At 39.7% G+C, this 13119-nt stretch overlaps 1 protein-coding gene across 6 annotated transcripts in view; it reads right to left on the bottom strand.

The window, feature by feature from the left end:
• Window positions 1–13119, bottom strand: part of DISP1 (dispatched RND transporter family member 1) — an 87601-nt gene that overhangs the window by 52657 nt on the left and 21825 nt on the right. Inside the window, exon 3 of one of the 6 annotated variants that reach the window (XM_027453082.3) lies at window positions 2057–2085. The exons of 3 other annotated variants lie outside the window; for them this stretch is intronic. Coding sequence is in view for 1 of the 3 variants with exons in the window: in XM_072035534.1 (XP_071891635.1) it covers window positions 1168–1178 (11 nt within the window). In the remaining 2 variants the exon portion in view is untranslated. Of the gene's footprint in view, window positions 1–1167; window positions 1191–2056; window positions 2086–7334; window positions 7833–13119 lie in introns of those variants that run through there. 2 more of the 6 variants (XM_072035536.1, XM_072035534.1) reach the window with 2 other exon arrangements.

Genomic DNA, 13119 nt, shown 5'->3' with positions numbered 1-13119 from the left:
TACACAGTCCTTAAAGTGCAGCCTGTGTTTCCTCCCTCATAGGTAAGTGACCTCATTATTGGATTACAAAGTCCTGTTTCTTTTGCTTGTGCTCTCCCTCACCCTGGTCCTACAAATTTTGCTCTCCTAATTGTACAAAGGATGCTCCTGATCCCAATCCAGTGAACAGCTGAATAGTCAAGTCTCTGCTGCTTGGTGAGAAACCTGAGCTAGAAGTCCTTCAGGTGGAATTGGGCATAAAATCCAAGTCTCCCTTGTTTTGGAGGCGTCTACAGTTGTTTATAAGGTCATATGAAAGTGTTAAAAGGCATTCAGAGACACTTCTGTTGCAACAGGACTTGGACACTGGAGCACTGGTAGGAAAACCACCAAGCACAGCCTCTGCTCTACAACACGACAGGATACCTGGCTGCTGACACTTCAAGGGTATTGAGTCATATAACTCCTTACCGCAAGCTCTCCACTCCTCCCCAAATCCCCCACGTGATGAGCACCTTTGTCCCTGTTGGTTCCCCTAAATTCTGACATACCTTGTTGGATGCAACCAAGAATCTTTAGAGACAATGTTTTATCCTAGATAAAAGCATTTTGGAGTCCCCACTTTTAAAATAACCACTTTTAATTCCACTGGTTCATAAGACTGGCTGGTAAAACGTTGTTGCAGCTGAATTACTGGGGAAGAAATGTAACCCTCCCCAAAATGGTCACAGTAAATCCCACCTCACAATGAATGTCCCCTTTGCTATCACAACTGTCCCATGTTCATTACCACTGAACAGGAACCTATTGAAGTTCTGGTAGTTCCACATGCCTTATGTAAATCTAAAGTGTGCTCTTAGTTATTGGTGAAAAGGTAATGTGCAAAGATACACAAATCCCACTGACCTTGGTCACAAGATCTCTGAAATACAACCAAAACTCAACTGTTGTCATATAGATCCTGTCTGTAGAGTAAACTTCGCAGTCAAGGCTGAACTACCACAGGGTGCAGAACTCAAAGTCTAAATTCAGTTTACAGTTCCTTTTGTAATTTCCCTTTCTTCTGCTTAATATTTTAAGGGGCATTGTTTAAACAATTAATACATCTCATGCAATAACTAAAGATACCCCGTAAGACAAAGTGACTGGAAAAGTGCTTTATTAATCAACTGTGAGATTCGCCATCACCTTTTGTGCATGGCACATTTGTTTCTGAACAAAGCAGGCAAACAACCTCTTCCGTGCTGTGCCAGTTTCCATATTGCTGTAGCAAAGAAAACCACATTGTTAGTTTACCTCTTAGCACCAAGTGTAGCTCTTCAGATCTCTAGGTTGAGCAAATGACCTTACTGAAATAAGAATGAGTTGTTCCACTGTGGAGAATTTAAGAGTAAATTCAGTAAGATTCAGGCAAAATGGGACAGGCACTTACTTACCGAAGTGTGTTATTGCCACAAAACAAAAGCAAAACAAACAAACAAACAAACAACCACACCTTACAGATAAAAAATAATCATAGAAGTAGATATCTAAGATACTGAGAAACTCATAAGGAAGCTCAAGCCCTGAAGTCCTGGAGTGGTCTAAATTACTCTGTTACAGATATTTCACTATAGTTGCATTCTGTGGGTCTAGCTCCCCTTGCAGCAACTGTCACCTAAATCTCTGCTAGCCTTCAAGACATTAGGTGATCTGAAACTCAACAAACTCTGTCAGGGGCTGCATTGAATTACCTACCATCTGGAAACTGTAAAAATCAAAATTATATTAAGGGTAATGAAAAAATATTAAAGCACAATGGTAAAGTTTGACAGCCTTCCAAGAGAACTAACTAGAAACCTGCCTCTTCTGATGCCCCACACTGCTCACTGCGATACAAGTGAGAGCTATGAGCCCTGAGGCATCAGAAGACTGAGTAGGGTCTCCTACATGCAGACAGTTGTCAACCAAGCACCTTGAAGATAAACTAAAAAATTGTGGATTTCTTTATAGAAAGGAATAATTTTAACTTCTAAATCAGAACACCTTAAAAAAAATGAAGTTTCAAAACATATAAATTCTTTGCAAAAGCAGTTACCTTTCTCCAGCCAACTCTATGGTCTTTTTCTGAAAAGAAAAAAAAAAAAAAGGAGTGTAGTTCAAAATGAAGTTAAAGGATTATTTGGAGTTGTCTTGCATAAACACAAGCCAAATATCAGCTTAAGTTATTATAATGGTCTTTATACAGGCTCATAAGTCACACAGCAGATTTTGGCAGAAACAGAGCTCAAGTCTTTACAACATGCATGTTCAGTTATTTGAACACAGTGCCAGAAGTTTCCCAAAGATAAGTTAAATATACCAGGAAAAATGTTTTTAATATCTGAAGAGTTACTCAACCTGAACCGAATGCATCAAGATAAAGAAAAACATTTTTCTCTCTATTCTGAGGACAGACGAATCTTGCTGCTCAATATCTAACAGCTGCTGCAAACAACAGATGCTGGAAGTTCTCTAGGACTTAGAAATCTTTTAGAGTATAAAAGACTTTGCAATCTTAAAAAGAGTTTCTGTAACAAACTCTTACAGTTTCTGTGCCGTAGTTTTGATTTCGCTCTGCTTCATTTATTCGTTCATGCTACAGCCTCTGAACCTGATGCCCAAGAAGTACTCATACCAACAATAGCTGTCCATAAAACTTGTTCATTTCACAATACTGGCCTTAACTCCATGAAATACCAGCTCTCATGGCTTGTCACAGAGTAGCTGAACAACAACATGCTCTACACTGGCAGAATCTAAAGAAAAAAAAAGATGAAGAATTAAAAATGCTTCCCTTTCAAAACATACTTCTTGCCTGGGAAACTGCACTTGATTCTACATAGAACAATTCTGCTTATTCCTTAATCCAAAAATGAAAATCATAACCTTTAACCGATTTACTGAAAAGCTTTTTTTCCTACCCACAATTTAAGCCAAATGCATCTCAGCACTGGATCCCAAACTTTAATTTCCTTCTACTTCTGCTATTGTTATGCCAGCACTTTAAATATTTACCCTTCCCAGATTCCTAAAATGGAAGGAGACATGGCCCTTTTGTAGTGCAGATGATTTGCACAGACCACAAGTAGTGGAGAAATTCTCACGCTTTCGTGGGAGGGAACTGGATTTAGAGGACACTTTGTTCATGACAGGGTAAACTAATCTTTAATAAATTTCAATTGAAGGCTCTTTCTAACACAGAGGGATTATGTATACCTTCCTTCCTCACATACAATGACAGGCATTGAAGGTATTAATAAACATTCCTTAGAGAACTGAAGAGCCACATTTTTCATAAAGCATAGATGCGAGTCAATTGCATTTGTATCTGGAAACACTTAGCACGAAGCTGATGAAAAGTTATTTTACCGTATATGCCATTTCAGCTTATCTTCAAAAACACTAAACTTATTATAAATAAGGACTCGGTAGAAGTAAAAGCTGTACAAAAAAATAAGAAACTAAACACAAGCATTAAATAACAAGAAAGAGGAAAAATAAGTTCCCGTTTCATGGCTAATGAATGTATTGGAATCTGCAGAGGCAGCTTAGCTACTGCTACCAAGGTGGAAAAACAGCCAGGTCTCTGCTGACACCACAAGCATTCAAAGCTATCTACAGGAGAAATGCTCCATATCCTATTTATTAAATCAAATCTAGCATCTAACAAAAGTAAAGCTACAGTAAAATCTAAAGGAGATGTAAACAAAGGATGCTGTGGAGTAATACGAGACAAAAACAAAGTCAGTCTTCCTTTTCTTCTTTTGTAAGCACTGAATTACCTTCTACTTCACAGAAGTCTGTTGCTAAGGCGTTTATTCCCCCTGCTGCAATGTAACAGAACATACAGAAGTCAAATTAAAGCCTGCTAAAGCCATTGCTCATGACATCTTAACTGAAACTGAATACAATTTTAAAACAAAGAATGCTATAAAATATTGATAATTTTCACGCTGTGCTTTAACTAAAAAGAAATCCCTCCAGAAAAATCTTTGATCGCTGAGCCTCTTCATTATCCAAGTAAACATTTCTTTGCCTCTCTATTCCATAGAATGGAGTTGGATTTCTCTTCCCTCCGTTAAGGCTGCAGAAAACCTGGGGGATCAGAAAATCAATGAGATCATGACTATAGATCCCAGAATTCCCTGAGGACCTATAGAAATAGAAGCAGTAATTGACATGGGGAAATAATAAAACAAACAGTTTTCTGCAGAGGGTGGACATACCATTCCTAACTACCCAACTCTGAGCACTACTGGTGTCGGAGTGCTCTGTGCTGGAAGGAATCTGTATGGCCAATTCAGAAAAGAGAAAAGAAAGCAGAGACTATCAAAACCTGCTCTTCAATTTAATGGAGCAAAACTATGGAAAAAGTTAATTTCTGTGAAATCTGCAACAAAAAAAATCAGAGATAGTTGCCGCCACCTAGCCCATTTCACACAGCTCTGACACCCTACACACCTGTCTCCGTACTCTCCAGGTAGGGCACCATTTCTTTCACTTACACATTTCTCTGTTTTTTTCTGAACTCCGCCTGTCATTTCTGTGTTTAAGCCCTTGGTTATTAGGAAAAATAAGGAACAAAAAATAAGGAAAAAAAATAGGAAAAATAAGGAACAAAGTCTTCAACTTCAGTACCAGAAACTCAGAAAATTAACTTATAAGCAGCAGTATTTAGATAAAGAAAGAGAAATCTCTGCATCTGTCCTGCAGGCAGTCTTACTCTCTGCACAAACACCATTTGTCATTGCAAAAAGTTTACATGTGCAGGAGGGTTTAAACCTGGAACCAAGAACATCCTGTGTGCGCCCAGGTCCTCTGGATTCCTGTGACCAGTCTCACCCCCTAATCATTGCAGTGAACTGCACTGCATTTGCATCTTCCACAACAGTGAAGCGTCAGGCACCAAAAAGCTCACTTACGAGTCACGTCTTGAGTTTGGAAATAGCTTTAACCTAAATTGGCAAACTCTGCGTCCTCCTAAGTGAAACAACTAGGAGATGAAATCAAATTTTGTTAGTGAGATTAGGGAGAAACTAACATTCTAAGTAGTCATTAAGTCTCCCATCCTCCCCCCCCAACTGACTTCACCATAAAAATATTCCAGAAAATTGTTTCTAATTTATTCTCATTCAATTAGTAACAATACAATTACCTTCACCAACTCCAGATCGAAACAGTCAGCTACTTTAAACTGTCAAAAGACCACTGCTATTCCTCACTGAAGCCCCTATCTTTTTGAAAGAAAACAGGGGAAACCAGTGCTAGAGCTTTAAGCCCACGACAAAAGAACTTTAAAATAGCAGCGAATACTGTGAAATTGGAAGTAAAGTTCTTTCTCAAATCTTTTTTATATACTTAAAAAAAATGTGTTGGAAGATGAATAAAAAAGGAGCAGAAAAATTCTTTCTACCATTTAAAATACAGAGCTTGACAGAATCCTGTACTTTAAGCTTACTGAAGGGGTAAAGGCCTAATTGCCCAACCCATCTGTGATAGGATTTATGGCCAACTGTGAGTACCAGAATTCAAACTGTCTGGTAATCATGAAAGATTTCAGATTTTGCATTTCTTTCAATTATCTCAACCCCGCAGCCATGTCAAACCCTGTTCACAACACACCGTGGCTCAGAGTCACAGAACAGCTGAGGTTGGCAGGGACCTCTGAAGTTCATCTGGTCCAACACTCCCCCGCCAAGCAGGGTCACTTAGGCAGGACAGGATGGCATCCAGACAAGTTTTGAGTATCTCCACAGAAGGAGACTCCACAACCTCTCTGGGCAACCTGCGCTCTGACACCCTCACAGCAAAAAGTGCCCTCTCATTCAGCCAGAACTTCCTGTGCTTCAGTTTGTGCCCGGTGCCTCTTGTCCTGTCACTGGGCATCACTGAAAAGAGTCTGGCCCCATCCTCTTGACACACTCCCCATAGATATTTAGACAAATGGGTAAGATCCCCTCTCAGTCTTCTCTCCAGGCTGAACAGGCCCCCTCAGCCCCTCCTGGTATGACAGATGCTCCTGTCTTCTACTCAGCTTAGAGAATGCCGGTAACCGTACGATTTGGAAATAACTCACATGCATTCACATGTTCCCTAATAGCACTTAAGAAGCCTTTTTTAAACCAGGTTGACCTTGTATTCTTCTAGCTTGAGGTCAGAAAGAGAAAGGAGAACAAGCCTAGACATTGTCAACAGCCATCCTCTAAGCAACAACAAAAAGTGATGTTTACTATAACTTGGTCCTAGGACATAAGCATAAAACACTGGTCGACTCTCACTTGCCTTTGCTTGAAATCAGAAACAAAGACATCACTTGTCTTTCAGTCTCTGAAAGACCACGATGGACAAACAAAGGGAAGTTAGTAGAAAAATCAAATATCCCCTCTCAATTTATCTCAATTCATGAACAAGCTACAGAAGGTAGGCTCTTATCTCAGCTATCTAGAGGAAAAAAAATAATGCTTCTTAATAGCATTCATGATTGTGATTTTTCTAAGCAATCACTAGGATGGAAACAGTAGTTACTAAAGGTTACACGGAACAAATTTTTAAAACATTTGTTGTATTCAATGATGTGCTTTCCCATTTACTTGGTGTAAAGGGGAATACTTCAACCACATCTGCCTTAAATGCAGACAAATTAAGGCAGCTAGCAATACTGGAAAACTGTAATAGCATCAGTTATGTGGATACATGACAAAGAAATATGCTTCTAACACTGAATGGCAAGCTAAACAAATATGTCTTGTCTAAGCTGAAAAGCAGTTTTCAAGAGCAGCACAGAAGAGCCAAGGTTAATTTGCATAGTAACAATCAGCCTTAAAATGGGAGATGTTTAGATATAGTTAACAATCCTGTATATATTGTGAGTAGTAACATCCCCAAACCAGGCCACATGATTTGCTTTGAAAGGCTTGTATGTCTGATATTCTCTGGAACCTTGCCCTCTCTTAAGTGGACTGAGAGCAGACTCAAAATGGGACAGTAGAAAAGACATCTGTAAAGAGGTATCCTAGTCCTAGGCAGGGTGATGCCCTTCTGAAAGGGGCTGCATCAGCAGAAAAGCTATTTGAAATAGCTCTGTGTTACACTTGAAGTTTAGATTTCGGTGATACTGAAAATTTTCAGTATTTAGTATATAAAAAAAAAGCAAGCTTCAAGATCCATATAAAAAAAAAAAGCATTCACAAGAAAAGGTGCAAATACTTCACTGTTATTCCACACATTACTACAAGCCAACACTATGCACAGATTTCCTGCAGTCTAACTTCTGTGGATACTAGGATTGTCCCTAATGTCTAGAAAAGATGGCACTCTGGCCCTGGATTAGTTACCTTAAGCACAAGTGAGCTGACAACTGTAACAGAAGCCTTCCGACACAGATGAATGTGAATTAGGAACTTCCCAAAGGCTGCACAAAGCAGTCTTCACCTTCCTTGTCCAGCTCAGAGTGTGACTCAGGAGAAACAGCTGACTGGGTGCATAATGAAGTCTCCATTGGAAACCACATTCATGTGTTACATTTGATGTACTTCGGGCAAGTGAAAAACTTCATTAGAGCATTTTGAACAGGTTTCCAGAAACAGGGGCACATTGAATTAGGGGCTAAAGGAAGAGGAGCTGTCAGTTGTAACTGCATCAGAAAGAAAAACAGGAACACATTTCCTGGGGTTTTTTAAATTACACTTCAAGAGCTATTGTTACTAATAGCTGCCCCAAGCTGTAAAAACTGCAACCACGAAGGGCAAAAGTCAAAGAAACCCTACTGATTTTCCCCCAACTTCTCACAGAATTAATAAGATCATTTGTGAGCCAGCCTTGAGGTTATCAGAAATCTCTTCATACACCCACAGTATACTTTTGCAGCATTTCTGTTTACAGCTCCTTAATGAACTGCAGCACTGAAGCGGAAATCCTCTTGCCTGCTGGTAGACAGTGCTGGAATGCAACTTGGATATCTACATATTTTGTATTTCCAGTAGCAGTCTGCAAGAAAAATGAAGCAGATTGGTCTTTTTAGTACATAGTCCTGAAGTATCTTTACAAAAATACATTCCCCACAACTATAAAAACTTGCATATTGATGTGATTGATAATACAAGCAAATTGTCACGATCATTCATGATATCAGACAATGCTCCATTTCAGAGTGCCGTAGAAAGTTTTCTAAGAAATATTTTTAAAAGAATGAAGTCTCAGGCAGATAGAAACAATGCAATCAAGAATTACATAGTTTAATTGAGCATCGTTGTTTTGACACAGGCTGAGAAAACCTAAATAGCATGGGAATTGGATGAAGGTTCAAACATGTTCTTGTCAAGAAGGAACCATAGTTTACTACAGGTATGCCTTCACTACACTGAATTTAGTTACTTACAGGGTTCTACCCCAACCACCACCATGATTCAAGCACAAGTATCCTACCTCATATATGAGCACTTGGTTCCCCACATTCCTACCTAGCCAAAGTAAGACCGACACCGATTTGAGTATCACCTTCCAGCATCAAAACATGATTTGCCAGCCAGAAGCTCAGACATCCACTGCAAATTCATGATGGGAAGTCAGCAGGGTTCACAACCAGAATCTGTATGCCAAAAGTCACCAGCTACAGGATGGCCTCTCAATAAGGTGAGAGGAATGAGCCAGAACAGAGCAGAGAGTAATAAATCTATGACAAAGCAAGACCTCACCATGCCCTTAATGTCAAGGGCTCAAATATTCAGCACTGCCAGACGTGTTGCACATCTGAAAGTGTTATGCATTTGGAGAAGAAGTTCCCAGAAGAGAACAAAAGGACTTGAAGAGACTTAACTGACATAGGAAGCAGAGTAAGGTTACAGAACAGCAGAGAGACTCATCATCATCATCATCAGGTTGGAACGCAAGAATCTGGCCAAGATACGGGCCAGGGAATAACAATGATAAAAAACCTTCACTCCTTAAAAGAGGGAAACATAACCAAGGCAGTCAATCACAGGTAAGAAGTTGGCTTTCTGTTATTAACTCGAAAGAAGTTACAGTATTTGTGGAAGGCTTCTGTTTGTTCAATCAGGGCAATAATCATCGCAGAGCATTAAGATAAGGCTTTCACAGTCACAGCTTGAAAAAACATTTTGGAACATTTGATTTGACTTCTCTTCCTTCCTACATATCAGACAATCCAAAATGGATTCCAAGCAAGCAGAGAAATTAATGCTTTTCAGTCAGCTCTGCCTGTTTTACTTGAAACAAGTTGAACAGAACAAAGCCAGCACATCAAGAGAGGAAACACAGATGTACGCAAACTCACGTACATTTAGTGTCTGAAATGAAAAGTTCAGCCTGATCATGGGCTGGGGTGAGGGGTGCACACTGGAACTAGCCTTAAAGCACAGAGACATCCGAAGTCATAAATCTTACTGCATGACGTGCAGTTTTAATTCCCAAGATATTGCTGCCAGTTGTTATCTAGGCACTGCTGATTCACCGTTTGCTTGCATGTGTTGAAAAGACCGGTGTCATGTGCAACATTCTGCATCCAAACTCAGCATCTTGTTTGCATTAGCGTGAACTTTCACCCAGTCCTGACTGATTGTGCTTTTTGCACAGGAAAAGCTTCAGATGGGTTTTAGAAATTCCTTTGTCGGCAGATTCTCCCTCCCCTTCCCCTGATGTGTACATATGCACACAATCCATTGTACTTGGGGGGGTGGGGGACAAGAAGAACAAAGCGTTCAACTGATTCTCAGGACAACAGATAAACACGGCTGCATGGAGTTTTGATAACTACCAGTTATCTACACGTTTCATCCCCAGGACTGGAAGAACAAAGGGTATCTGTTATTTCCCCTGTGCTTCGACATCACCCAGCTGGTAGAACTGCTCCTTCTGCCTTGAAATCAGCTCATCTATTTGAGTCCACCCCGAAAAGCAACTTCTGGATCCCTTCTACTGTGAACTTGACTTGCCATCTGAACAGGAGGGCAGCAGCACAGTTTGGCTGCCAGACATCACTACCTTCAGCTGGCCCAACATATTTTTTACAACTGTTCAGTCCATAGAGTATTTGGGTATTGTTCTGTGATTTAGAACAGCAAAATGTCAGCCAAACCCCCTAAGTAACGGGACGTACATACACTGGATAGAGCTACCTATGACTGTAGGGCTGAAACAGACAAGTTGTTGGTTATACCTTACGTAGATTACAAAGTCCACCAGCTCGGAGAAGAGTTGCCTCAAGTGGTAAGATGAGAGGATAATTCCCATCACCTGGCAATGACATGTAACTTTTCTCATCTGCCAATCCTGACAAACAGATAAGAAGTTCTTAGGGTATGGAAATCAGGCATCTGTCCTGGAGCTACTGGGACTGACATCACAGAAACGTGTGGTAAGAAGGGACATTTTCACTGCCTGGAAGCCTTATGGCTGGTAGCATCTGGAGGAATCTATCAGCTTTCTACATAGTTTTTGTAGACTTTGCTTAGGTGTGGTGACCACCTTGGCCCCAAGAAACAGCAATTTTTCTGTGAAAGGAGAAGAGTTTGGGGTTGTAGTCATTCTCTTCACATACTTCCAAGTGAACCAGTTATATCCATAGTGTTTCAACAGAAAAGTCCCATATTCTTTTGATATTTTTAAACCAACTGTACAGTTGCAAGTAATTTCACCCTGTTATCCAGAGTTCAACTACTACAAGCTCAAGAACTTTGAGTCCTTGAAATCTTCCTGCAAACACCTCTATCAAACAGGTAACACTGACTTCTTCCTTTTGTGCTGATTCACCAGTAACCTCTTCTTTCAGTTTGCCTAAAACATTTTAAATCTCACTTCTACTTTCTTTGGTTGATGGCTTCTTGTCAGAACTGTTTTAGTTAAGACTAAAGTTATGCTAAGGTGAAACTTTTACATGGCAGGTTTAGTAGGCATAATATTACAGCTTCCTTCTAATAGGAAACTAGCAGAGATTTTTTATTTCACCTACCATAACTTCAAGCAAAAAAATTTCATCAGATCTCCCAAAAAAACTATAGAGGACCACATCTACTCTGTATTGTTTTGACAATACTGACAAAACAGCAATTATCAACAAGCAGTTATTTAAATACTAAATATTGTGGATAACAAGAATTTTAAATGTGTTTCTAACTTGAAAACAAGTATTGAGAATATAACAAGATACCAAACCACTAAATACCCAAACCAAGGGTCAAGAATTCCTAGGCACCCAGGAGGCCATTTCTATTGCAGTTAACCATATGTGTGTGTTTGTGCGTATATATGGTTAGAAACCAATACATAGATCAGTAACCTCATTTTTGCACAGAAAAAAGTTCGTACTCCGTAAAAACCTCAGAAGTGATGGGAAGGGAGTAGACTTGCTCTCAAAACAGCCTAAAATTACTTTAGCACACTCTGAAGATAATCCCTAGGTTAGAAGGCTCCCACGCATACTCCAGTGAGAGTCACTTGATGCATTTTGCACTGGGTATAGAAAGCCACACGAATTGGCAGTATGAGGAACCTGCAACTGTCACGCTCATCTCACCTACCACATGAGTATAAAGTTCCCTACTCAGCACCCAAAATGTAATCCAAACTGTAATTTAAATAATCAAAAGGTAAATGTTTGTGTGTAAGCCGATGACAAATTTCTAATAGTCTTAAAACTAATTTATGTCGGGAATGTCTCTCTTGTTTATACGTTCTTGAGATGGAAAATCCAGTACGAACTGTTTGTGAGCATTTGTCAAGACCACATCTCTGTAAAGGATACCTAGGGCAACAACAGAGGTTCAGAACAAAGCTTCTCATCAGCACTATCGGAGCATCATGCCTCCTAACATGTTGTAACTTTCTCCTATAAAATCCAATTTTTCTTAAAACTTTGGAAGAGCAGTAGTTTTTACCTGGCTTGACAATAAACAGAGCCCGTTTTATCAGCCTCGCAATGGCAGGGAGGGATCCCAAGGGAGTTTCTCAGTGGAACTCTGCGTGGAATTTCAGCAAGGTAATTAAGTGTAGACCACTTCAAAGGGGGATGTGTCTACACTGATCACTGTAACGTGCAGTACTGCAGAAGGGGAAGTCAGTACTTCAAACAGCATTTGAGTAAAATATGGATTTAAAAAAAATGTCCTTTACATGAAAAGGCACTGACAGAATATTCTAGCAGGCCTGCTTTTCATTTTTCAGTTAACATTATTTATGCCCGTGTAGAAATATTTCTACAGACAGCAGAACTTCGCTGTTAGCTCCAAATACCTAAGCATAATTAGAATGGTTTTAAAAATTAGTTATGCCATGGCTCATAATCTTTCTGTGCAGACTGCAGGGCAGAGCAAATTCAGTTTGTCTTCTCTCTAGGTTACCTTAAGTAACCACACCTGAACTAGTCCCATTCAAATTCACAAGCATTTGTTTAGTGTCTCCAGCTCACATCATACAAACTACTTCTGTTGATGTATCATGCATGCCAACATCCTGGATTCTTTGTTTGCTAATCTTCTACTCTAAAATCCCAAACTTCTGCAGACAACCAAGAGAAAACACTTTTCTGTGCAGTACATATACTACCCTGAATGTTGATTTCTCCTAATAAAGCCCTCCTTCATGCCCACTGCCTCCCCACTAAAGATTTGCAAGTCAACTTCTCTCCACAAAACTAAGCCATCAGGATATTAACTTTATCCAGTTTGTCTGGTGCAGAAGTTAGGCTTGCACCATTGTTTGTCCTCAATCTGCAAGCACAAATGAGAAATGTTTAAATAGCAGTATCAGAGAAATGACAGTATTAGAGAAGCTGAAGTTAGCTGATGCTGCAAACTATTAACCAACTTAAGGAGTAGGGCAACTGACCACTATTTTGGCAAACAGGGGTTCCAGTCCTTTACATACAATCTGGAATTTCAGAAGAAGAAATGGAAGTTAACTTACCTTAATCCAAAAATGGATTTTTTGCTTGTTTAAACTAACGTGTACCTCTGAATTTATAGCAACTACATCCCAACATCTTACAGACTGACAAGAAAATATATTTTGGGGACTGAGGTGTGAAGGCTCAGTGAATTGAGCCTTTGCCTAAGATGACATCATCCAGTTGCAAAACAATTCTAGGTGCAATGTCAGAACTGGAAG

This window comes from Anas platyrhynchos, chromosome 3 (genome assembly GCF_047663525.1).
Source record: "Anas platyrhynchos isolate ZD024472 breed Pekin duck chromosome 3, IASCAAS_PekinDuck_T2T, whole genome shotgun sequence".
Lineage (NCBI taxonomy): Eukaryota > Metazoa > Chordata > Aves > Anseriformes > Anatidae > Anas > Anas platyrhynchos.
This window is presented reverse-complemented; position numbering and strand designations above follow the sequence as displayed.